The sequence below is a fragment of the Dama dama genome, chromosome 5, assembly GCF_033118175.1.
Source record: "Dama dama isolate Ldn47 chromosome 5, ASM3311817v1, whole genome shotgun sequence".
Lineage (NCBI taxonomy): Eukaryota > Metazoa > Chordata > Mammalia > Artiodactyla > Cervidae > Dama > Dama dama.
This window is the reverse complement of record NC_083685.1, coordinates 2,007,138-2,030,517: the sequence shown is the minus strand read 5'-3', so window position 1 is coordinate 2,030,517 and position 23,380 is coordinate 2,007,138. Positions and strand designations below refer to the sequence as shown.

General features: G+C 55.7%; 1 protein-coding gene and 1 gene segment (V, D, J or C); both read left to right on the top strand.

Annotated features, from left to right (window-relative positions):
* LOC133056300 (immunoglobulin lambda-1 light chain-like) overlaps positions 1-8,540 on the top strand; it is an 89,381-nt gene extending 80,841 nt beyond the window's left edge. Inside the window, exons 3-4 of the mRNA XM_061141465.1 lie at positions 6,743-6,779; positions 8,084-8,540. Of these exons, the coding sequence (XP_060997448.1) occupies positions 6,743-6,779; positions 8,084-8,403 (357 nt within the window). The 3' untranslated portion in view covers positions 8,404-8,540. The remainder of the gene's footprint in view (positions 1-6,742; positions 6,780-8,083) is intronic.
* The window catches only part of LOC133056298 (immunoglobulin lambda-1 light chain-like), a 228,975-nt gene extending 208,822 nt beyond the window's left edge, over positions 1-20,153 (top strand). Inside the window, 2 exon segments of the V gene segment in view lie at positions 18,389-18,425; positions 19,724-20,153. Coding sequence covers positions 18,389-18,425; positions 19,724-20,043 — 357 coding nt within the window.
* Positions 20,154-23,380: the final 3,227 nt, after the last annotated feature.

Sequence of the window (23,380 nt, the reverse complement as noted above, 5' to 3'; positions counted from 1 at the left end):
CAGGAACGTTAAGGAGTATCAGCCTCAAAATATGAGGGCCAGACATGTCTGAAAGGTCCCTTCCAGAAGAGTGCCTTTGGGGTCCTTCCCCAGAGTTGCTGAAATAGAGAACTTGGAGGGCTGCAGAGCTGGACTTAAGTGGACCTAAGCAACTGGATCACAAAGGTCCATCTAGTCAAAGTGATGGTTTTTCCAGTAGTCATGTATGGATGTGAGAGTTGGACCATAAAGAAAGCTGAGTGCTGAAGAATTGATGCTTTTGAACTGTGATGTTGGAGAAGACTCTTGAGAGTCCCTTGGACTGCAAGGAGACCCAATCTGTCAATCCTAAAGGAAATCAGTCCTAAATATTCATGGGAAGGACTGATGCTGAAGCTGAAACTCCAATACTTTGGCCACCTGATGCAAAGAACTGACTCATTGGAAAAGACCCTGATGCTGGGAAAGATCGAACGGGGGAGGAGAAGGGGACAATAGAGGATGAGATGGTTGGATGGCATCACCGACTCAACGCACATGAGTTTGAGTAAACTCTGGGTGTTGGTGACGGACAGGGAGGCCTGGTGTGCTGCAGTCCATGGGGTTGCAAAGAGTCGGACACGACTGAATGAATGACAGAACTGAAGCAACTGGCAAGCCAGAGGGTAGGTGCGGGCCGTGATGAGCAGGAGCGTGCAACCTGCCGCGTGGAGTTCTTCCTACACCCAGAGTCCTGACAGCACCGGGACCCCAGCCCTCCACGGCCTCTCTAGGGCCACGAGACAACCTCGCAGAGCAGAGAAGCGGAACAGACCTGGTGTGCAGAGCCAGGGCCCGGGGTGGGGCTGGGCTGGTGGGCGGGCTTTAGTGAGAAGCCCTTGAGCCCTGGAACCACAGCAGAGCAGTTGGCAGAGACCTCCCCCCCGGGAGAGGCCCCCCAGTACCGGCCCTGGGGGAGGAGGCGGTGCTGGGGGCAGGGACAGAAGGCCCTGGCAGAGGACGGGGCCCCTGGGGCGGGGCGCACCGGGACGGCCCCTGCCAGCAAGGGGAAGCGGGGGCACTTTCGACCCCCTCCAAGGAGGAGCCCACACCAGCGCATCTGCCCAAGGTGCCCTGGGCCCTGGGGGCACGTGAGGTCCAGGCCAGGCCAGGGGGCCCGTGAGGCCCTCAGGGGTCAGCACGGTGTCCCCAGGCAGCCCTGGCCTCTCATCCTGCTGGGCCTGGCGGTGGGCGCCCACGGCCTGCTGCCCCCGACGGTGACGCCTCGGAACACAGCCCCCCGCGTGGAAGCCCCGGCAGGAAAGAGCCCGTGGAGCCTGTGGGACAGGTAAGGGCCGGGGCAGTCGTGGGGGGTGTGGGGCTTCCCTCCGACGGGACCCAGGGGTGGATGCCTGCAGGGGCGGGGAACGAGAAGGGAAAGCCAGCTGGGGAGAAGGGGCCTGAGCAGACAGTGGCTTTACTTACGGTGTTGACACTTGGCCTAGTGTGCCTTTGTTTGTGTTGGTTTTTATTTTTTAATATTGTATTGAAATATTATTCATCTCATGGAGTTTTTGGCGCCCCTGAGATTTTGCACCCATGGCTGGTGTCCCTCTTGCCTCACCCCGGCCCTCTGAGCACGGCAGACACAGCGCAACGGGGGCAGGATGTACCCAGAAGGCACTCATCATTTTGGGGGGCAGCGGCTCCACAAGGCGGGTCTGCCTCCCTCCCCTTCTTACAGGTGGGGACAGAGGTCCAGAGAGGTGAGGCAAGCTCCCCAAGGTCACACAGCACACGGGCGAAGTCCCAGGACTGTAGAAATCCCGGGACTAGACAGGCACCAGAGTGTCCAGTGTTTTAAGAAAACAGTCCAAGAGAAGGGGCAAGTCTGCAAGGTGTCCAGAGAAGGAAGCAAGGGCTCGGCTCGGTCTCCCCCAAGGAGGACAGCTTCTCAGCAAGGTTCCTAAGTGTCTAATGAGGCCAAGCCTGAACCAAGGGGTCATGTCCAGGTGTGGGGCACTGACCTGGGATGGGGGAGGCTAAGGAGAAGAGAAGGGTGCACAGGCCTGCAGGGAGCTTCCAGAGCTGGGAAGAGTGGGGTACAGGCCATGGGGGTCTTGTCCACCCCATCCTTTATCCCGGGATCCAGGGCAGCTATTGAGGGATTTAAGTGCGGGGCTGTCAGAGTCCAGTTCATGCTCTGGAAAAATTGCTTCAGATCAGAGACCAGTGTGAGGTCAGGTTAGAGGATGGAGGAGAAGCTGTGAAAAGGTGATGGAGAGCGGGGGGGTGGTCCTCGGTGACCAGGCACCGAGATGGCCTATGGAATCGGCAGGCGAATTTTCGGTGGCATCATCAGAGGGCTGACGGGGAGGAACAGGCACTGTCATGAACCGGCTATAAAAATCTAAACTGTACACCCTTTTCGGCAAAATGCTGCAAGTCATAAAAGAAAGCGTATTTCTTTAAATTGTGTAATTCCGCTTTTAGGAATTCATCTGGGGTCAGGGGAACAATAAAAAAGATGTGACCAAAGGTTTACAGGCCAGAAACTCAACTTATTAATGATGGGAGAAAACTGGAAATAACCTAAATATCCAACAGAAAGGGTGTGGTGAAACACAGCATGGAACAGCCATAGTAAGGCATCTTAACACAAACTTCCAAAATGATATTTCTAAAATTGGGTTTTTAAAGCATGTGTGCACTTTCAAAAGCTTGTCAGAAAATATAGAAATATGTCAATAATGTGTCTCTAACCAGATATTCTTAATTTTTGCTTTATAATTTTATAAAATTATAAAGTTATAATTGTATGAAATATAATTATAAAATTATAAACTATAAAAAATAGTTATGAAAATGTTCACAAGAATATATATATAAAATTTTATCTTTTAAAATGCTTTTTAATACCAAAATAATGTGTGCTTTTAAAAAAAGATTGAGCACAGAAATGTATAAAGCAGAAATTGAGAGTTTCTGCACGCCAACCCCACACGTCTTACCCTAAAACCCATTCTCCAGCGAGAGACAATGTCACGTGGGTCTGTACACTTCTGGCCCTCCTCCTAGGCGTGTATGTCCCTAAAAACACACACACACAGCTAATGGGTGGTGGGCTTTATTTTTCAAAATGGACTCATACTCTGCCTATGAGCCTGCAACTATCTTTCTAAACAGTCTGTTGAGATTTTTCTATATCAGCCCACATGGATCCCCCAAGTTCTCTGAATGGCTCTGTGTGAATTCAAAGTCTGGATGAAGCAGCTTGTCTCTAATCATTCCCCTATGAGTGGACATTTAGGTTGCTTCCACTAAAAAATGTAAATTACAAAAGATGCTACGTGGAAACGTGCGTAGCTATGTGCCCATACTTTGTATGCTGTATCTCACTAGAAAGATGCCTAAAAATGGGATGCTGGGTCAGAGACAACAGGCTTTGAAATTTTCATAGGTGACGCTAATGGTCCTCCCAAGTGACTGTTCTAGCTTCCGTTCACTGCAGTGAATGACAGTGCTTTTTCCTCTCCATTCTCGCCAATAATGTGACATTTGGATCTTGTTTTTATTTTGCGCGTCTGAAGAGCAAAAACGAGAACAAAACTGTTTGCTGTTTGTTTATTTGATTGTTGGTGAAATTTATTTTCCTTTCATATTTTTATTGATTGATTTTATTTCTTCTGTGAATGTACCGGTTGTAATTTTGTCTGGTTTATTTTTCGTTTGGTTGGTTGTATTTTAAGATTTATAGAAACTCTTCATCCATTTGGGATAGTAACCCCTCATTAATTATGTATGTGGTAAATATTTTTGCCTGATCCGTTTTCCAATTTCGTTTATTGGGTCTTTCAACATCAAGCCTTTTTAATTTTTACGTGTCAGATCGATTGTTTTTCTTTATGGTGTTTGTGATCCATGGCAAGCATAAGAAAGACATTTCTATTTTGATTTTTTTTTTTAATTTTATTCCTGTACTTCTATTGTTTTGGTGTTTGTTTTTACTTCTCCTTGAATTTATTTTTGTGTTGGTAGAAATGTATCCTTATATATTTTCCAAATGGGGAACCGGTCGTCCTGTCTTTGTTGAATACAAACACAGCTTTCACCAAATGCTGAATTACTGACTTATCACATCCTCTCTGTGGTTCTAACCATCAATTCCCACATCCCTTCCACCATGTTTTAATTATTGCAGCTTTACAGGGTGTTTCGGTACCTGTTAGAGAATAATTCTGCCGGTATTATTCTCAGTCAAAATATTTGTGTCTATTCGCCACCAGTGAGATGAGATGGTTGGATGTCATCACCGACTCAATGGACGTGAGTTTGAGTAAGCTCCGGGAGTTGGTGGTGGACGGGGAAGCCTGGCGTGCTGCAGTCTGTGGGGTCGCAAAGCGTCGGACACAACTGAGCGACTGAACTGAACTCCACCATTATTCTTACTGTTGGACTTGAGAACTGGTTCACTGATTTTTTTTTTTTTATATTTATTTATTTGGCTGCGCCGGGTCTTAGCTGCGGCACTCTGGAGCTTTAGTTGCGACTTGCAAACTCTTAGTTGCAGCATGTGGGTTCTAGTTTCCTGACCAGGGGGTCGAACCCAGGCCCCCTGCCTTGGGAGCTTGGAGTCTTAGCCACTGGACCACCAGGGAAGTTCAAAATTATTCCTTTGATGTTGCGCTTGTAATTTCATGGAGTACACGGGTTCACTTGAGGGGAATTGAGGTCTTTGCTGCTGTGTCCGTTCATCAGGTTGTGCTATATTTTATCCTCACAGATCTTGTACATTCCGTATTAAGTTTATTCCTAGGGCTTTTAATAGAACTTTTATCGAGATTGTCAGTGCTTCCCCCATTTCGTATTTTCAGTGGTTACCGCCTGTATAGAAGGAAACCTGCTGACGTTTGCCTCGCCTGCTTGTATTCAATCACAGGTTAACTCTCGTACTAGTTCTAATAGTCCTTCAGTTCATCTTGAGCTTGCTTTTGTTTTTTTTTTAAAGTAAACTAGCCCCTCACCTGCAAAAACCAATTTTATCTCATCTTTCCTAACATTCACACTCTTCCCCCCAGCTCATCTTGTGGGCTTGAATCTGTAGAAGATGTTAAATAATAAAAGCGAGCATGGGAACAATGGCCTCTAAAGTGGTTTTGCCTTTAATTGTGAGGCATGCTGTGAGTTTCAGGAGATACTGTTCATTAAGTTGAGGGTGTGTCCTTAGATAATTAACTTAGTAAAAGGCAAGATATTTGCTTTCTTTAATCAGAAATAAGTGCTGAATTTACATTGCTGTTCTGTTAAATTTTGTTTCAAAAATCGTATGTGCATACCTTAGATACAACCATGACCAAAAAGTTCCACTGCTGAATTAAAAGGATGCTGGACCCAGTGTAGTAGGGGTTACCTTCCTACTTAGATTAACTACGTCAGGAGATAATATCAGATTTGGCAAGGCCTGAGGATTCCTGTCATCATAAACTCTTACAGTGCAATCTGGGTGTTCTGTTTTTCCGAGACTTGTAGGGGTATTTTTTGTTATGATAGGACACAGAGGCTGACTCAATGAGGGGCAACATTACGGGATGAGTCCAGGCCTCTGGCTTGGGGAGAAATCTACCGAATTGAGAACAACGAGGGGACCAAATCTGCAAGGAACTGGGAGCAGTTTAGATGGAGGATGCAGAGTCTGAGTTGTCTGTGGGACACTCAAGCAGAGACGCATCCGGGAGGCAGAATGTGTATAAATCCAGAGCCAAAAAAAGAGGTCAGGAAGGGAATAGGGATGCAAGGTCCCTGGGTGGTTGTCCGAGTGCACAGTGTGGGTCAGAAGCAGAGAGAGGGTAAGGGCACTGGGGGGCTGCGGGGGGATCACAGACTTGACCGGGACGGGGACCTTGTTAGACTCGACCTGAGAAGCTTCAGGGAGGGATAGCGGTGGGAGAGAGGGCTCCCCCCACCACGTCCCAGCGTGTGAAACAGGGCCTGGCAGACGGGTGCTTGATGGCCATTGTTGGACAGACAGATGAATGATGGATGGATGGATGGATGATGGATGACAGATGCATGGATGATAATGGATGGATGGATGATGAATGATAATGGATGAATGGATGATGGATGGATGGATGATGTTGGATGACAGATGGATGGATGATGGATGTTGGATGGATGGAGAAACAGATGTATAGAAAGACAGTGATCTGAGACAGCAGGAAAGGCTTCATCAAAGAGAATGGACTGAACTGCGTCTCCGTGGGTGGAGGAGACAGGGCAGGGGTTCCCCACTTGGGGCCTTGGGAATATTCTGGTGTCCACAGACCCAGGAAGGAAGCTGCCCGGCTGGACTGTGAGAAATGGTGCAGAAGGAACACCCAGCGGCCTGACAGTGAGGCCAGGAGCGGCCGGGCAGGTCCGAGCCAGCCCGGTACTCCTCTGCCGCGCCACACAGACGCGGCGTCTCCGTCAGCGCTGAGGAGTCAGTGGTGGCCAGGACAGCCTCCGAGCGAGGGGGACACGCTTGACGACTCCAAGGCCTGTGAGGCTGCTGCCTCGGCCAGGGGGCTGGGCAGGGGGACACCTCCAGGACATGAGCCCACCCAGGCGTGCCCTGGCCTCCAGAGGGCTGGCTCCACGCCTCCCCTCAGCCCGCGGACACAGCCCCAGCGGCTGCAGCCCTGTGCCCGTCACGCCCAGCAGGTTCCCGCTTGGCGCAGCCCCCCGGGGGGCAGGCCCCAGGTGCTGGCCCGGCGGGTTTTGGTCCGAGGCTCAGTCACTGTGTTTTGTCTTCGGCGGCGGGACCCGGCTCACCGTCCTGAGTAAGTGGCTCTCAGCCCTTCCCCGGCCTGTCTCGCCCTCTGCTCTCTCGGGAAAGTCACTTCTCTTGCTCTGGGGGCGGCTTCCTCTCTGTCCCCCCGGCCTTAAGAGCCGATCCCCACCTTTCTCCGTGGGGCAGGGATGGGAGGCCGGTTGGTCTTGGGGTAACCAGCAGGAGCCTCCAGAGTCCTACCGTCCGTTGGGGCCAATCCGGGCACTGGGGCTGGGGTTTGGTCCAGGAATGCAGGGACTTGTTCCCCTTTGCGGGTCAGACGCTGGGGTGCGGGCCAGAGGCTGGTGCTGACTAGGGGCATCTCCAAGCCCCAGGCTCCAGGCTGTGAGCTCCGTGCCCCGGCCGGGAGGGCCAGGCGAGAGCTTGTGGGCTCGGCGGGGACTGTGACCAGGCTCCAGGGACACAGCGGGCAGCCTGAGGGAGGCCCCAGGAGGGCAGAGAGAGAGGGGTCTCGCCCGCCCTGGGCTGAGGGGCCGGGTGGACACAGCTGAGACGGGGCGAGCTGACTAGAGGCTCTTGGGACAGTGGCCAGGAAGGAGCGGGTCCCCTGGGGCAGGAACTCCTCCATCCGGGAGCCCTGATCCCCCGGGGCCCACGGGTCACACCTGTCCGAGGGTCGGCCTCTGCTGGCCTCGAGGCGGGCGTTAGACTTAAGAGATGATGAACGGGGCTCTGACCCCCATAAAATTGGGATCGTCGGAGGTGCTGTGTGGGGGCACCATCCCCTGAAGGCAGGCGAGGCGAGGGGCCCTGCACTCAGGCAGGACGGACGGGGAGACGGGCAGGGCCTCAGCGGGAACCCCGGGCTTTGGCCGGGAGAGCTGAGGCTGGGCTGGGGCCAGCCAGTGCCCGAGGAGGAGAGGAAGGCCCGGGCCCCCTGGGCACATGGCTCTGGCGCGGCTGTCCCCACATCTCCCGTCAGGACAGTCCTGGCCAGTGGGCTGGGGGACCGCGGTTCACGGAGGAAGCACCTGGGCTACAGAAGCGGAAAATCACGGAGGGGTCTGGCAGGGACTGAGGGCTCAAGACGTCAGGGCCAAGAGCAAACACAGACTCCAGGGGCCAGGCGGACAGAGGAGAGCGGCCCTGGCCACCGCCAGGGACTCTGAGGCCACGCTTGGCCGGTCGCTTGGGAGAGGGGCGTGCCCCGGCTTCTGAGGGGCTGAGTGCAAGGGAGGGGGTGGGCACAAGAAGGCAAGCAGGGCCACCGTGGGGACAAGTCACAGAGGCTGTACTGGGGGGACAAGGTCAGAACCTCCCTGGCGTCTGACACCCCCTCCTCTGTCCACACAGGTCAGCCCAAGTCCGCACCCTCGGTCACTCTGTTCCCGCCCTCCAAGGATGAGCTCAACACCAACAAGGCCACCCTGGTGTGTCTCATCAGCGACTTCTACCCGGGTAGTGTGACCGTGGCCTGGAAGGCAGACGGCACACCCATCACCCGGAACGTGGAGACCACCCAGGCCTCCAAACAGAGCAACAGCAAGTATGCGGCCAGCAGCTACCTGACCCTGACGGGCAGCGAATGGAAATCTAAAGGCAGTTACAGCTGCGAGGTCACGCACGAGGGGAGCACCGTGAAGAAGACAGTGAAGCCCTCGGAGTGCTCTTAGGGCCCTCTCGCCCTCACCCCCCCCCCCAGCTCTCCGTGGACCCCTGAGCCCCCGCCCAGGTCGGCTCAAACCAGGGGGCTCTCCTCCCTCCCTCTTCCTGCTTCTCCTGAATAAAGACCTTGTCATTTATCAGCCGACATTTCTGAAGTGCTTTCTGGGTCTGGCCGAGTGTCGGGGTTAAGGGTCAGTTCCTTAGGGAAGGGACAGGTATGACGTGAGAGTCCATCTACTTGTCATCACCCCAACCCAGCCCCAGGGACCAGGGAGCTCTGAGTGCCAGGGGAGCGGTGACCCAGAGCAGGACATTGTCAGGCGGTGCAGGCTCCTGGGGTGCAGGCTTGCCCCCCACACCCCGTCCCCCTGGGAAGGGACAAGGGCCTGTGAAAGGGACAGGGGATGGCTCTGGGAGGATCACAGAAAAAACCAAAGGGGTCCCAGGAGGCAGCAGTGGACCAGAGGCAGGATTATGGGGGAAGGAGACTCCGAGGCCATAGTCTCAGGAGCAGAGGTTGACCTTTCCTATTTCATCAGGGGACCCAGAGGGGAGAGCAGTTACCAGGTGAGGGGTCCATGCTTGGCCCGTCACCAAGCAACCACAGAAAGCCTGAGGGAAGATGCATCACAGAAGCCCTAGTGTCCAATGTTCACAGCGCACATAAACTGAGTCAAGTGAAGTCACTCGGTCGTGTCCGACTCTTTGCCACCCCATGGACTGTAGCCTACCAGGCTCCTCCATCCATGGGATTTTCCAGGCAAGATACTGGAAAAATACTGGAGTGGGTTGCCATTTCCTTCTGCATTAACTAAGTAAAGACACTGATAAGGTCTGCAGCAGAGAAACAGGTCAATATCACATGACCTAGCAGTCGGCCAATCACAGTCACTCTCCCTTCCCCTCAGGGCACCTGCGCACTCTCTGAGATGGTGCTGGTCTCGCTCACTCGTGCTGGGAGCTGGGGCGAGGCCGAGGCACCGGGAAGCTCAGTGTCCGTCCTGATAGGCTTGGTCAGGGTAGCTCAAGGCCACCCTCATGGGGGGCTGGACCTCCATCCCGGTACGTGGGCGTCTGAGGTCAAGTTGGGGAGGGAGTTGTTGATGGTTGGGTTCAAGATGGAACCGGCACCGTCACCCTGATCGAGGTGGGGATTCAAAGCGTGTTGGGTCAGGGGCAGAAGGCGTCATCTGGGCCCACAAAGGGGATCCCAGTCAACGTGCCAAGGAGAGAGAGTCCATCACAATTCAGGAAGAGAGTTAGGCTGGGTCGACCCAGCTCAGGGCAGGCTGCGGGTGTGACCTGAGGGTTCCAGAGGTCAGGCCTCCTGAGGGGTCAGCGCCCCCAGATCCCTGCCCAGGGGACCTCCCCCTTCCATCTCCACGGCTCCCCATGGCTCCGGCAGTCCTGCGTCCCCAGGCCTCTTGGGCCCTCTGGCTCGCCAGGGACTGGTTGCTGCCTTGATCACAGCTGATGGGGGACAAGGACAGCCCAGGACACAACCTGCAATACAGAGGACTCTGGGGACACAGAGGACAGAGGACAGGGGCCCCCTGGGAGCCTCATCCCAGATATTCCCACCCCAAACACAGATTCGACTCCAGATAGAAACTTCGGGGTCCTGTCCCAGGGCATCTGGGACTCCATTCACAAAGCTGAGTGTGGAGGCTCCGGTGGAGAGGGGGCCACCAAACTCTCATCTCACTGGCCCACTGGGTACAATGCTACCACCCTGTCCCTTGCTGCTTTGCCAAGAGCAATATCCCATTTACTTTCTTGTAAGTTTTTATTGTAGAAAACTGAACACAAAAAATAAGGATGCAGGTGAATGAAAGACAGCCCCATGCTCTCATCAGCGAATTCCCCAAAGTCTTCCATTTACTGACGATACAACCACACAATAATTCCTCTCTTAGATCACCTTTGGAAGCAAATTCCAGATATTGGAAACTGTTCCTCTGAAATATTGCGATTGTGTCCTGAGGTACAAGGACCTCAAAGAGAGCTACAATGTATTATCAAACCTGATCAGATATCATAAGTAAATTGTTAATATCAAATGACAGAGTTCTCAGCAAACGTCTCACATTGTCAACTGTGAATTGAATTCGTCGTATTTTCGGTGGTGTTTGATTTTGTGGTTTTTCTTGTTGTTTACATGAGGATTGAGCAAGGTTTGACACCATGCTTGGTGGATGTGGCTTAGTCTCTGGCTTTTCCTGGCAAGGAGGGGTCTCAGGAGATCAGCTGCTATCTGGACCCCCCAGGGTTGGGGTACAGCCTCCCGTATCCCCTGCTGTACCTGAGTGGTTCTGTCTGCTTCATGGGCCTGCAAAGCGGTTCTGGCTCCACAGGGTTAACAAGTTCAGGGTGGACTTTGGCAAAATTGCTTTCCAGGGCAGTTAACTACTCTCCGTCAATGGCCCCAGGCAGGGAGACCACCTTTGAGTGTGATTAGCAGTTGGTGCTCAGTGACCCTGTCCGTCCAAGAGAAGGAATGCATCACGGCGAGATTTCAGATCTGGACTCTTTCCCTCGGGGGGCTCCCATGTCCCTGAACGGGCTGCTGTGTGTTTCATATCCAGCAAAACAGAAGAAGTTCTGTTATGACCCAACTCTTCTTGGGGTCCCCTTACAGCACGATGCTCTGGAGTCTGCCATCCTCCCGTGGCGAATAATGCAGGACATAAACGAATCCGGTTGCATGAACACGCTGCCGGCTTTTTTCTGAGGATGGCGTTTGGGCTCCAAAAGATGGACATGTGTCCACTGGGAGCCTCTGCAGGGGGCTCCTGGGTCCCATGTGACGGACCCTTGAGGCTCTCATTTTCTGGGTGACGACATATCTAACTCTTGCTGTGCATTTTCGTTCCAATAACCGGAACTGGCCAGGATCTGGGTTTCCTTTCTTGGCAGCTGGCATTTCCTCAGCGAGGACACGCAGCTCCTGTCTCGCTGTGAATGAGGCAGGGCAAGAATCCCCCCCCAGCACACCCCCCAACGTGAGACCAGATCTGAGAGTGACAGGGATGCCCCACGCCTGGAGGCCAGGCTGTCGTCTCCTACGAGACCAGCCCTGCCCCCACTCAAGACAGTCCCAGACTAGGATATCCCAGGGACACCCTTGACATGATGCTCAGGCACCTAGGAGGATTCCAACAGCTCCGAACGCTGGTCAACTGCCTCGACCTGGAAGGGGCTAAGGGTTGTGGCGGGGAGGGGACACCCTCTGTCCTCACCTCGTGGTCTCGCCAAGGAAGGAGGGTTGTCCAAACACGCAGAGAAGAGGTGTCCATTTCCAAGGAACCTCATGGACCCAAAGATGCCTCCACACACTCGGTAAATCCCAGGAGACAGCACCCGGGGACCACAGGTCGGACACCACCTTCCTCTGGGAGCCCTGCTTCCAGGGTGCCCACTGCTGTCCTCTCAGGGCCCCCTGTCCTGTCATCTGCTGCAGAGGAGGGGTGCTGAAGCCCCTCTGTGAGCAGACACCGGCCTGGGGCGGTGACCCACGTCCTCCAGCACAGCTGCACGTGGGGGGCTGGGGCCGGGGCGGGGGCCTCCCAGGGAGAGGTTTTTGTTCGAGCCTGTGTCACTGTGCTGGATTTTCGGTGGAGGGACCAAGCTGACCGTCCTGGGTGAGTCTCCTCTTCCCCCTCAACCCCCGGCTCTTCTCGAGGTTTGGGCCACTTTCTGCTGTTTTCCTCTTTGCTGGGTCTTGGGGTCAGCCTATGGTCAAGCCTTCCACCAGGACCCTGCTCTTCAGGCTCTGACCTCTCCCTCTCCCCTTCAGACTGCCCTGCTTATCTCTGTGGTCACCACCAGACCCTCACCTCTGACCCCAGAGGCCAGGGAACGGGCAAGATGACTTACAGACTCCTCTGTCTGTCTGCCTGGGGCCAAGCTGGCTTCCTAGACTCACTCTCCTCTGTCCCCGCCCTAACCCCCAGTCTGGGCTCTTATTGGACCCACTTTGTCTCTAAGGGTCACTCAGGGTCCCCATCTCAAAGGGAAGAGGGGAAAATGTAGCTGAAAGAGATGGGGAGGCATTCCCTCAGGGCCAGGGATGAGGACCGAGGTCAGAGGGTCAGGGAGGTCTGGGGACTCTGGGTCTAGGGATCCGGGTTGCGGACCCCGCAGAGGTGGAGGGGCTCCCCCAGGCCTCCATGGGGCTGCTGTGCAGATCCTGGGCCGGCCAGGGACCCGGGGAAACTGCGAGAGGGAAGACAGGGGAGGAGAAGGTGCTGAACTCAGAACTGGGGACGGAGATGGGAGGTCAAGATGAGGACACCGTGGATTCCCAAGTCCCCAGGACACACTTCCTTGCTCAAAAAAAGGCAAAATCTATGGCACAAAAGCTCTAGTAATGTGTCCAGTTTATAGGGCAGGGGACGGAGAGCCAAAAAGACTAGGATAAGAGAGACCTCAGAAGAGGAGACAGGCTCTAGATCGCCAAAGATCCTGGCCCACAGGCAGGGTCCAGGGAGACAGATGTGGGTGAAACAGACCCCTTGAGGCATAGGTTCAGAAGTCCCCGGAGAAGACATGTCAGGTCAGAAATGTCCCCGGATTGACCCCACAGGAGGTGAGAGAGGTCATGTCATCTACTCAGGGGACAGACAGACAGCTGCAGGCAGACCCCCATCAATCGTCAGAAAGGGGCAGGCGAGGAGAGTGAGGGTCAGATGTCTGTGTGGGAAACCAAGACCCAGGGAGGTCTCAGGACAGCGCTGCCAGGGGTCCCAGCTCAGGTTTCCCAGGAAGATGGGGAGGTGCCTGAGAAAACCCCACCCGCCTTCCCTGGCACAGACCCTCTGGCTCACGGTGGTGCCTGGACTCGGGGTCCTGCTGGGCTCTCAGAGGATCCTGTGTCCCACTGTGACACAGACTCAGGGGCTCCCATGACGGAAGCAGACCTGCGATTGTGACCTTCATCCCCTCCCCCACTTGCAGGTCAGCCCAAGTCCGCACCCTCGGTCACTCTGCTCCCGCCCTCCACGGACGAGCTCAACACCAACAAGGCCACCCTGGTGTGTCTCATCAGCGACTTCTACCCGGGTAGTGTGACCGTGGCCTGGAAGGCAGACGGCACACCCATCACCCGGAACGTGGAGACCACCCAGGCCTCCAAACAGAGTAACAGCAAGTTACTGTAGCTGCAGGTAGCGGCCAGCAGCTACCTGACCCTGACAGGCAGCGACTGGAAATCTAAAGGCAGTTACAGCTGCGAGGTCACGCACGAGGGGAGCACCGTGAAGAAGACAGTGAAGCCCTCGGAGTGCTCTTAGGGCCCTCTCGCCCTCACCCCCCCCCCCCAGCTCTCCGTGGACCCCTGAGCCCCCGCCCAGGTCGGCTCAGACCAGGGGGCTCTCCTCCCTCCCTCTTCCTGCTTCTCCTGAATAAAGACCTTGTCATTTATCAGCCGACATTTCTGAAGTGCTTTCTGGGTCTGGCCGAGTGTCGGGGTTAAGGGTCAGTTCCTTAGGGAAGGGACAGGTATGACGTGAGAGTCCATCTACTTGTCATCACCCCAACCCAGCCCCAGGGACCAGGGAGCTCTGAGTGCCAGGGGAGCGGTGACCCAGAGCAGGACATTGTCAGGCGGTGCAGGCTCCTGGGGTGCAGGCTTGCCCCCCACACCCCGTCCCCCTGGGAAGGGACAAGGGCCTGTGAAAGGGGCAGGGGATGGCTCTGGGGTTGGGGGTGAGGATCGGAGAGAAATGAGGAGGGTTCCAGGTGAGCCTGAGACACACGAGGGCAGGCTTGGGGCCCTAGTGGGGAGCTGGGGCCTCCCGCAGGAGGACTGTAGGCATCTGAAGCCAGGTCAGGGATGGAATTAGTTCTGGGGGGAATCTGCAGGGACCAGGTGCCATCTTCCTGTATGGCGGGGGGGTGGGAGGTGGTCAGGAAAGCCGGGTCAGCTGAAAAGGACACTTTCTGGGGATAAAGAGGCCATCCAGTGACTGTCACATGGAGAGAGTCCATTGGGATTCAGGAAGAGAGGCAGGCTGATGAACCCAGCTCTTGCCAGGCTTGGAGTGTGGCCAGAGGGCTCTAACCAGGTCGGGCTCTCGGAGGAGTCGGCGCCCCTGATACCTGCCCAGGGCGCCCTCCCTCCCATAACCTAGCGGCTCCCCTGAGCGCACCTGCAGCTGGACACATCAGCTCAGGGCCTGGGGCAAGGGGTCATCCGCTCAGAGCCGCAGCCCCCCTGGCTCTGCCATTCTCAGGGCCCCGGCCTTGCAGCCCATCTGTGCCTCCAGCTTCAGGGCGAGGGAGCCGCCCTCCCCGGAGCTACAGACAGCTGGGTCAGCCCAGGGACGAAGTCTACATGGACAGAGGACTCTGCAGCCTCCCTGACGCAGAGGAGAGAACCCCCCCCCCAGGTCTTCATCCCTGGTACCCCAACCCAAAATCACAGACGAGGAGGTGGGAGAAGCCAGGGCCGCAGTGTCCCATAGTTGCTGCCTGATCCCATCTCCATGATGGGAAAACGAAGACCCCAGGGGAGAAGGGGACCACCCAGGTGGCCCTCATCTCAGTGGCCCTGCTGGGTACAATGCCACCATGTCCCCCACCCGGAGCTGTGGCCGCCCAGGACCAACTCCCCTAGATCTTGTCGTATATTTTGTCATGAAGAACTGAGAACATGATATGAGAAGGCAGAGGAGTAATAATACCCCCAGGTTCTTGTCGCCTGGATCCCAGATCATCAATTCAGGGGTGCCGCCAACTCCTCCCCACAACGGAGTCCCTCCTCCCCAGTGGGAGCCTCCGAAGCCCATCCCCCACCATGTCATCTCATCTGAAAATATGTCCCTCGTGGCCTGGAAAGAAAGAACCTAAACTGTAACTAAATTATCATGAGCAAACCCAAACAGAAATCGTCCATAATTCCTTAAGACCAAAAAATAGCTTGTCATGAAATGACTCACAATTGTCATAGTATATTTACTTAGTTATGTTTTGTTTTCATTCGTTTTTTTTTTTAATGTCTTTCTTTTTTCTGGTAACTTTTCATGTTAATGTTGATTAGTTTTTAAAGTCTTCCTTTATTTTATCTTATTTATTTTTTATGTTGCTGGGTCTTCACTGCTTCTCAAGTTTTTTCTCTAGTTGCAGTGAGAATGGCCTGTTCTGTACTTGCAGCGTGCAGGCTTCTCATTTCAGCGGCTTCCACCGTTGCAGAGCACACGCTCTTGAGCCCCGGCTCAATAGTTGTGGTGTGAGGACTTAGGAGCTCTGAGGCCCGTGGGATCTTCTCAGATCAGGGAAGATCAAACCCACGTCTCCTGCATCGGCAGGTGGATTCTTAACCACTGGACCACCAAGAAAACCCTGTTTTCATTCATTTTTATTGAACTATGGTTGACTTACAGTGTCGTATTAGTTTCTACTACAACAAAGTGAATCATATATATATGTGTGTGTGCGTATCCACACTTCTTTCGATTCTTCTTCCATACAGGTCATCACAGAGTACTGACTAGCGTTCTCTGTGCTGTGTATGTAGTAGGTTCTCATCAGTCATCTATTTTATACGTAGACTTTATAAGAGCAGCATGTGCACGTCCGTCTCAATCTCCCAGTTTATCCCTCCCCTTCTATCCCCCTTGGTAACCATAATTTTATTTTCTACATCTGCCACTTCATTTCTGCTTTGTAAATCAGTTCATTTGAACCATTTTCTTAGATTCCACACTTAAGCCGTATCATGTGCTATTTCTCTCTTGCTGTCTGACTTCACTCAGTATGACAAGCTCTGGGTGCATCCGTGTCTCTACAAATGGCATTGCTTCATTCTTCCTTATGGGTGACTCATATTCCTTTGCACGTATGTACCACATCTTCTTTATCCATTCATCTGTCGACGGACATTTAAGATGTTTCCGTGTCCCGGCTATTGTAAACAGTGCTGCAATGAACACAGGGGTACATATGTCCCTTTGAACTGTGGTTTTCTCAGGGTATATGCCCAGCGGTGGGGTTGCTGGATTGTATACGGTAGTTCTGTTTTGGGATTTTAAGGAACCTTCATACTCTTCTCCCTCGTGGCTGCACCAATCGACATTGGCTGCACCAAGCAGTACAAGGGTGTTCCTTTCTCTTCACGCCGTCGCCAGCATTCACTCTTCACAGATATTTTGATGATGGCCATTCTGACCAGTTGGAGGTGGTGCCTCACTGTAGTTTAGATTTGCATGTCTCTAATAATTAGTGATGTTGAGCATCTTTCCATGTGCCTCTTGGTTACGTGGTTGTGTTTGGGGCGCTGTTTGATTTGGTGTTTTTTGTGTTCTTCCAGGAGGGTTGGGACGCCTTGACACTCTGATTGGTGGGTGTTTCTAGGGCCTGGTGGTTTTGTCCTCTCCAGGAGGGTTGGAACGCCTCGACACTTGGATTGGTGGGCGTGTCTAGGGCCTGGTGGGTCCTTCAGTCTCTCCCAGATCGCTCTGGCTTTTTCTAGCTAGAAGGGGCTGCAAGACTCCCCCGGGGTCAGGGTGCAGCCCCCAGCCCCTCCGTCGAAAACTGTATCTGGGAAGTTCTCACTACTTTGTGTGCCTGCAAAGCGGTTCCAGCTAGAAAGGGTTAGCAGGGTTCTGGGGGATATTTTGGCCAGGGGCAATCCTAGGACAGTTGGCCACTTCCCTCCACAGTACCCTTTTGGGATTGTAGGTAATTTAGCCAAGTTATCTTCCTTGGACGATCGAATCCCAGGTCCCTCAGGTGGGAAGCCAGGGGCAACTGCAGTTCTGTCATCCTTGCTCTAGTGAAAGCAGTAAGTGAAAGAAAGTGCGGTTACTCAGTCGTGTCTGACTCTTTGCGACTCCATCGACTAGAGCCTACCAGGTTCCTCTACCCATGGGATTTTCCAGGCAAAGCTACTGGAGTGGGTTGCCATTTCCTTCTCCAGGAGTGAAAGCAGTAATTGGTTCACCAAGGGAGGCCCTTCAGATGCTCTTCACTTCCCCAGAGTAACTTTCGGATCTTACTTCTATCCTTTAGTGGAGCACTTTTACAAAATGATGAGTGGTCTCTGCCATCTTCTGAAGGCGAACAGTTAATCATGTCACAGGAAAGTCTAGGGTACATGCAGGCGATGTTTGAATCCACCCTGGTTATATTCTCTTGGTGCTCGCATTCCCACCTTTGTCCAGGGCAGCCTCCAGCTCGGGCCCAGGAGACCTCATAGCTTCCTGCGTTCTGTGGGGACCGTGTGTTCCAGGCCCATCTGGTGCCTGGCCCGACTCAAGCCTGGGATGGACCATGTAGCCCAGCAGCCTGATTCTCTTTAACGAGTTGATATTTCAGGACCACAGTGAGGGGCTTGCTCACATCTCTGTTTGGCATAAGATGCTCCCAGACACATCCAAAAATCAGATGAGACCCCGAGGGCTGGCCAGGACACTGTCCGGTCCTCCCTGCAGACGGAGGCCGGACTTGGACGGGAACCAGCCCAAGTCTCACTAGAGATGCCCGTTTGGAGCCAGGAGAACCCCGGGGAACCGGGGGTGAGCCCCTGGAGCCCCAGTTAGGGTCAGACGGAAGACAGTCGTGGCAAACCCATTCCAGCCAGATCCGTGGGGGATGGGGATGCCCCTGCCCTCAGCCTGTGCTCTCAGCAGGGGTCAGGCTGCTGTCAACTCCACAGAGAAGAGAAGCGGCTTTCTCCTCTGGGGTACTTCGCTCTTGGGGCGGTGAATTCCCCCCCCCCCCATTACTCCATGCCCACCCCTGGCCGCCTGGTGGGAAGACTGCATCCGACACGCAAACCTGCTTAGGGAACCTGCCTGTCCAAGGCGCCTGCTGCCCTCTCGGGGTCCCCTGTCCCGTCATCTGCTGCGGGGGGAGGGGTGCTGAAGCCCCTCTGTGGGCAGACACCGGCCTGGGGCGGGGACCCCACTTCCTCCAGCACAGCTGCAGGTGGGGGGCTGGGGCGGGGCGGGGGCCTCCCAGGGAGGGTTTTTGTGCGAGCCTGTGTCACTGTGTGGTGTTTTCGGCAGCGGGACCAAGCTGACCGTCCTGGGTGAGTCTCCCTCCTCCCTTCTCTCCTTCTTCTTTCCCCAAGGTTTGGACACTTTTCTGTCACTTTGCTCTTTTCTGTGTCCGGCATCGGCCCTGTGGTCAAGTCTTCAACCAGGACCCACCCCTGGGGCCCTAACCTCTTCCCTTCCCCTGACCCCAAACTTGTCCTACTTGTCACTGAGGTCACCACCAGACCTCCCCCTCTGACCCCAGAGGCAGGGGAATGAGCAGGTTGACCTACTGACTTGTCTGTCTGTCTGCCGGGCCGAGCTGGCTCCCGGACCTCACTCTCCTTTGTCCCCCCAACCACCAGTCTGGGCTCTATGTTGACCCAGCTTTGTCTCTGAGGGTCACTTGGGGTCCCCATCTCACAGGGAAAAGGGAACAAGACTATACATGAGGGACCATGGGGAGACATCAGAGGGACCCAGAACCCTCAGGGCTGGGGGCCGGAGTCAGAGGGTCAGGGAGGTCTGGGGACTGTGGGTCTAGGGATCCGGGTCGCAGACCCTGCAGAGGTGGAGGGGCTCCCCCAGGCCTCCGCGGGGCTGCCGTGCAGATCCTGGGCCGGCCAGGGACCCGGGGAAACTGTGAGAGGAAAGAAAGCAGAGGAGAAAGTGCTGGACTCAGAACTGGGGACGGAGATGGGAGGTCAGGGCGCGGGGGTGCGCGGACTCCTGAGTCTGCAGGACACACTCCCCAGAAGCAGGAGTCCCTGAGGAAGCAGAGAGACAGGTACCAGGGTAGGAAACCTCCAGACCCGAGAAGAACCAGAGAGGAACCTGAACTCTGATCTGCGGCTGGGGCACCGAGGACAGGCAGACAGGCTCCTCCTCGACCCAGCACAGAGGCTACAAGGGACACAGGCTTGGAGACCAACGGACCCCTCCGGGCAAAGGCGCAAACAGACATGTCAGGTCAAAAATTGACCTGACAGGAGGCCAGAGAGGTCATATCATCTACTCAGGGGACAGACAGACAGACAGACAGCTGCAGGCAGACTGCCATCAAATGTCAGAAAGGGGCAGGCAAGGAGAATGAGGGTCAGATGTCTGTGTGGGAAACCAAGACCCAGGGCTTCTCAGGACAGCGCTGCCAGGGGTCCCAGCTCAGGTTTCCCAGGAAGATGGGGAGGTGCCTGAGAAAACCCCACCCGCCTTCCCTGGCACAGACCCTCTGGCTCACGGTGGTGCCTGGACTCGGGGTCCTGCTGGGCTCTCAGAGGATCCTGTGTCCCACTGTGTCCCATGACGGAAGCAGACCTGCGATTGTGACCTTCATCCCCTCCCCCACCTGCAGGTCAGCCCAAGTCCGCACCCTCGGTCACTCTGTTCCCGCCCTCCACGGACGAGCTCAACACCAACAAGGCCACCCTGGTGTGTCTCATCAGCGACTTCTACCCGGGTAGTGTGACCGTGGCCTGGAAGGCAGACGGCAGCACTGTCACCCGGGGCGTGGAGACCACCCAGCCCTCCAAACAGAGCAACAGCAAGTACGCGGCCAGCAGCTACCTGACCCTGACGGGCAGCGAATGGAAATCTAAAGGCAGTTACAGCTGCGAGGTCACGCACGAGGGGAGCACCGTGGCGAAGACAGTGAAGCCCTCAGAGTGCTCTTAAGGCCCCAGGCCCCCACCCCAGCAGGTTCTACCCTCCCACCTTGGTTCCCCGAGCCCTTCCTCCTACACACAATCAGCTCTCAATAAAATGTCCTCATTGTCATTCAGAAATGAATGCTCTCTGCTCATTTTTGTTGATACATTTGGTGTCCTGAGCTCAGTCATCCTCAAAGGAAACAAATCCTCTTAGCATTTGGGAATCAGGAGAGAGGGTGGAGGCTTGGGGGTTTAGGGAGGGATGATTTCATCATCACCCAGAATTCCCAAGAGAACATTCTAAAACAGGGGACGGGGCCACTGCAGGAGTGGAAGTCTGTCCACCCTCTCCATCAGCCTCCATGCTTCCTCCTCTGTATGGACCACGTCTGGCTCTGATGGTCCAGGTCACACACTCTTTGATTGCCATGGCCCCAGGGCAGTATCTCGGTTCCCTCCCCTGAGTCCTCAACAATCACATCTGGAAACTGCTCCTGCAGGCAGCCCTCTGTCCACTTAGATGATGACTCCCCTAATGTCATGCGTGTTTTGGCGAAACCCCACCCCGGTGATTCCCAGTCGTCACAGCCGAGACTTTCCCCGACTCCACCTCTCCAGGGCCACTGCCCTCTGCCCCTCCCCAGGCCTCCCTGTCACATTCTCCAGGGAACTGGCAAGCCCCCAACCCTGGTCACTCATCTCACAGTGCCCCCAGGTCGCCCTCCTCCTGCTTGCGTGTCAGGAGGGTCCCAGCTGCCTGCGAGTTCTCTGACCAGCCCAGCTCTGCTCTCTGCGACCCCTTAGAACTCAGTCACCATGGAGCCCAGCACCATCTCAGGCCCAGGTGCTCATTTCGGTCAACGTGTTCCATGAGCTCAAGCCGAGAATCAGGTTAGGGAGGTCGTGGTGGGTTCATCTCTGACCTTGGGCGCTTTCTTGGGAGCTCAGAATGGGACCTGAGACCCGGATAGACCGTGAGCACACGTGAGCACCGTTAGACACACACACACGAGTCGCTGCAAACACGGCCATGTTGCTTGGACATGTCTCTAGGACAGAGGTGCTTCCAGAATCCGCTCTGGCCTCACCCTGCGGAGACCACAGCTCCGTTCCCTCCGGGCTGTAAACTATCTCCTCACCCTCCCACCGGGGCGACCCCCAAAGCTGCTCGCGAGGAGCCCCTGCCTCCTCCAGGAGAAGAAGTTCCCTGGGACCCAGTGGGACACCCAGCCGTCCCTCCTGCCCCTCCCCCGCCTGGAGATGGCCAGAGCCCCATTTCCCAGGGGTGAACTCACAGGACGGGAGGGGCCACTCCCCTCGCCCACCGGGAGGGCCGACCAGCCCCCTGACAAGGAGGGCGGGCATGGGGCTCATGTGCAGCTGCAGGCGGGCCTGGGCCGGGGGTGGCGGGGCTGAGAGCAGGGTTTATGTTCGAGGCTGTGTCACTGTGTGCGTGCTCGGTGGAGGGACCCAGCCGGCCATGCAGGGTGAGTCTCCCCTTTTCCAGCTTTCTGGGGTCAGGAGTGACAACTGGGTAGATTTTTGTGTTTTTCTTACTCATCTGGGGCTGAGGTCTCAGTCGCCCTAGGCCTGTAGCCCTCCCCCTTTTAGCCTGTTCCCTCTGGCCTTCTTCCCGTTTCCTTGAGGGACAGTTACCCAGCAAAGCCCAGAGAACATCCAGATGGGGCGGACAATATGGGACGGCAGGCGTGTCCACCGCCAGCCCCCCGGGGCCTCTCCCCTGGCTCCCCGCGGCCTCCAGACGATGTCTGAGCTGCTTCCCTGGACGCTTCACCATCTGAAACTGTGAGGCAAAAGGGAGGAGACCCGACCCCAGGGCAGATGGCCGTGCTGTGTGGGGACACTGGGAGTAGTGGGGTCTGGGGGTGACGGTGGTCACTGCAGGCCGATGCCCCAGGAAGTGTGAGAGGTCATGGCCGCCGATGCCAGCAGCTGCAGGGCGCACAGGCCGGGGGACGAGTTATGCAGCCAGGACAGGGCGTGTGACCCTGAAGAGTCAGAGACAGCGGGGGGTGGGGGGGCCGGAGCCCCCGAGATTAGGGCTTGGGTCCCAACAGGATCCAGGAGGGTCCACGGGCCCACCCCAGCCCTGTCCCTGCACCCAGTCAACTTGCAATAAAACGTCCTCGTTGTCATTCAGAAACCCTGCTCTCTGCTCATGTTTTTCCTTGTCCTATATTTAATCGACACCCTCTCCAGGATTCTGGAACTGGGGTGGGGAACCCCAGGCACCAAAGAGGAAAATGCCCCAAGAGGAGCAGCTTACAGTGTCAGGCGGGCGGGGGTGGTTCGTCTTTGGGAGACTGGTCGGGACCCACTCCCCACCCACCTTCCCCCCTCCAGCTCAGGGCCTTGCCCACCCTGCCACCGTCCCGGACACAGCGGCCCATGACTGGTGCCGTGGATGAGCCCTCCCTCCCTGCCCTGGTCCAGACCCTCTAGACGGCCACCCCGCCACCACTCTGTCGTCTCTTTCCTGCCCTGGCCCTGCTCTGGAACGCCCGCCTCCCTCGCTGCCCAGTTCATCTCCTGCCCACCCTCACGTCTTCCTCATCGCTCCCGAGGGCTGGACCACCCACAGGGCCAGGCCACTCCAGCACTGTCAGCTTCAGAGGCTCTTAAATCTAGGGTGCGTCTCGGTTCTCCGCCCGACGACAGGTTCAGGGGTGCAAGAGGCTGGAAGGAAGCCAGGAAGGAAAACGGTCGCAGGAAAGACTCACCTGGAGGAGGCTTGAGCCCGCGACAGAGATGAGCTCTGAGCTCCTCAGGAAGGAGGCAAGAGGTGCCTCGGGAGCTCCGAGATTCACAACAAAGCCTTTGCTGGAGGGAAACTGGCGTCTCTGTGCCAAAGTCAGGCAGCTTGTACCAGAGTTAAAAGCAGGGTCGTGTTTTACCGGAGACCTCAGCATTGCTGGGAGCCGGGCTGTGACACACACACACAGGTGATGGTCCGGCAGCCTCAGGACGGGGTGATGACCACAAGCTGGCACGGCTGCCCCTGCACAGGGAGCCCGCCGTGTTCCTGCCTCGGGTACCATCTGGGGGCAGGTGACGGCAACATAGTAACGGTCCCTGGATTTGGCCCCTGGGAGGTGCCCCAGGTAAGCTCCTGCCTCTGGACCCAGGGTGGACCCTTGGAACAAAAACCCACCACCCTGCACACCCAAGGCCTCTCCCACCCCTGCCTGAGATCCCTGTGTGTCCCAGGACCCCTGAGCTGTCCCCCAACTCACCACCCAGCTCTGCCAGGTGGGAGCAAAGAGGAGAGGGCTGCGCTCCCAGGACTGAGGCCCAGGAAGGCACCTGCCGCCTCCCCGGGGCTTGTCCCCTGGCCACTTGCT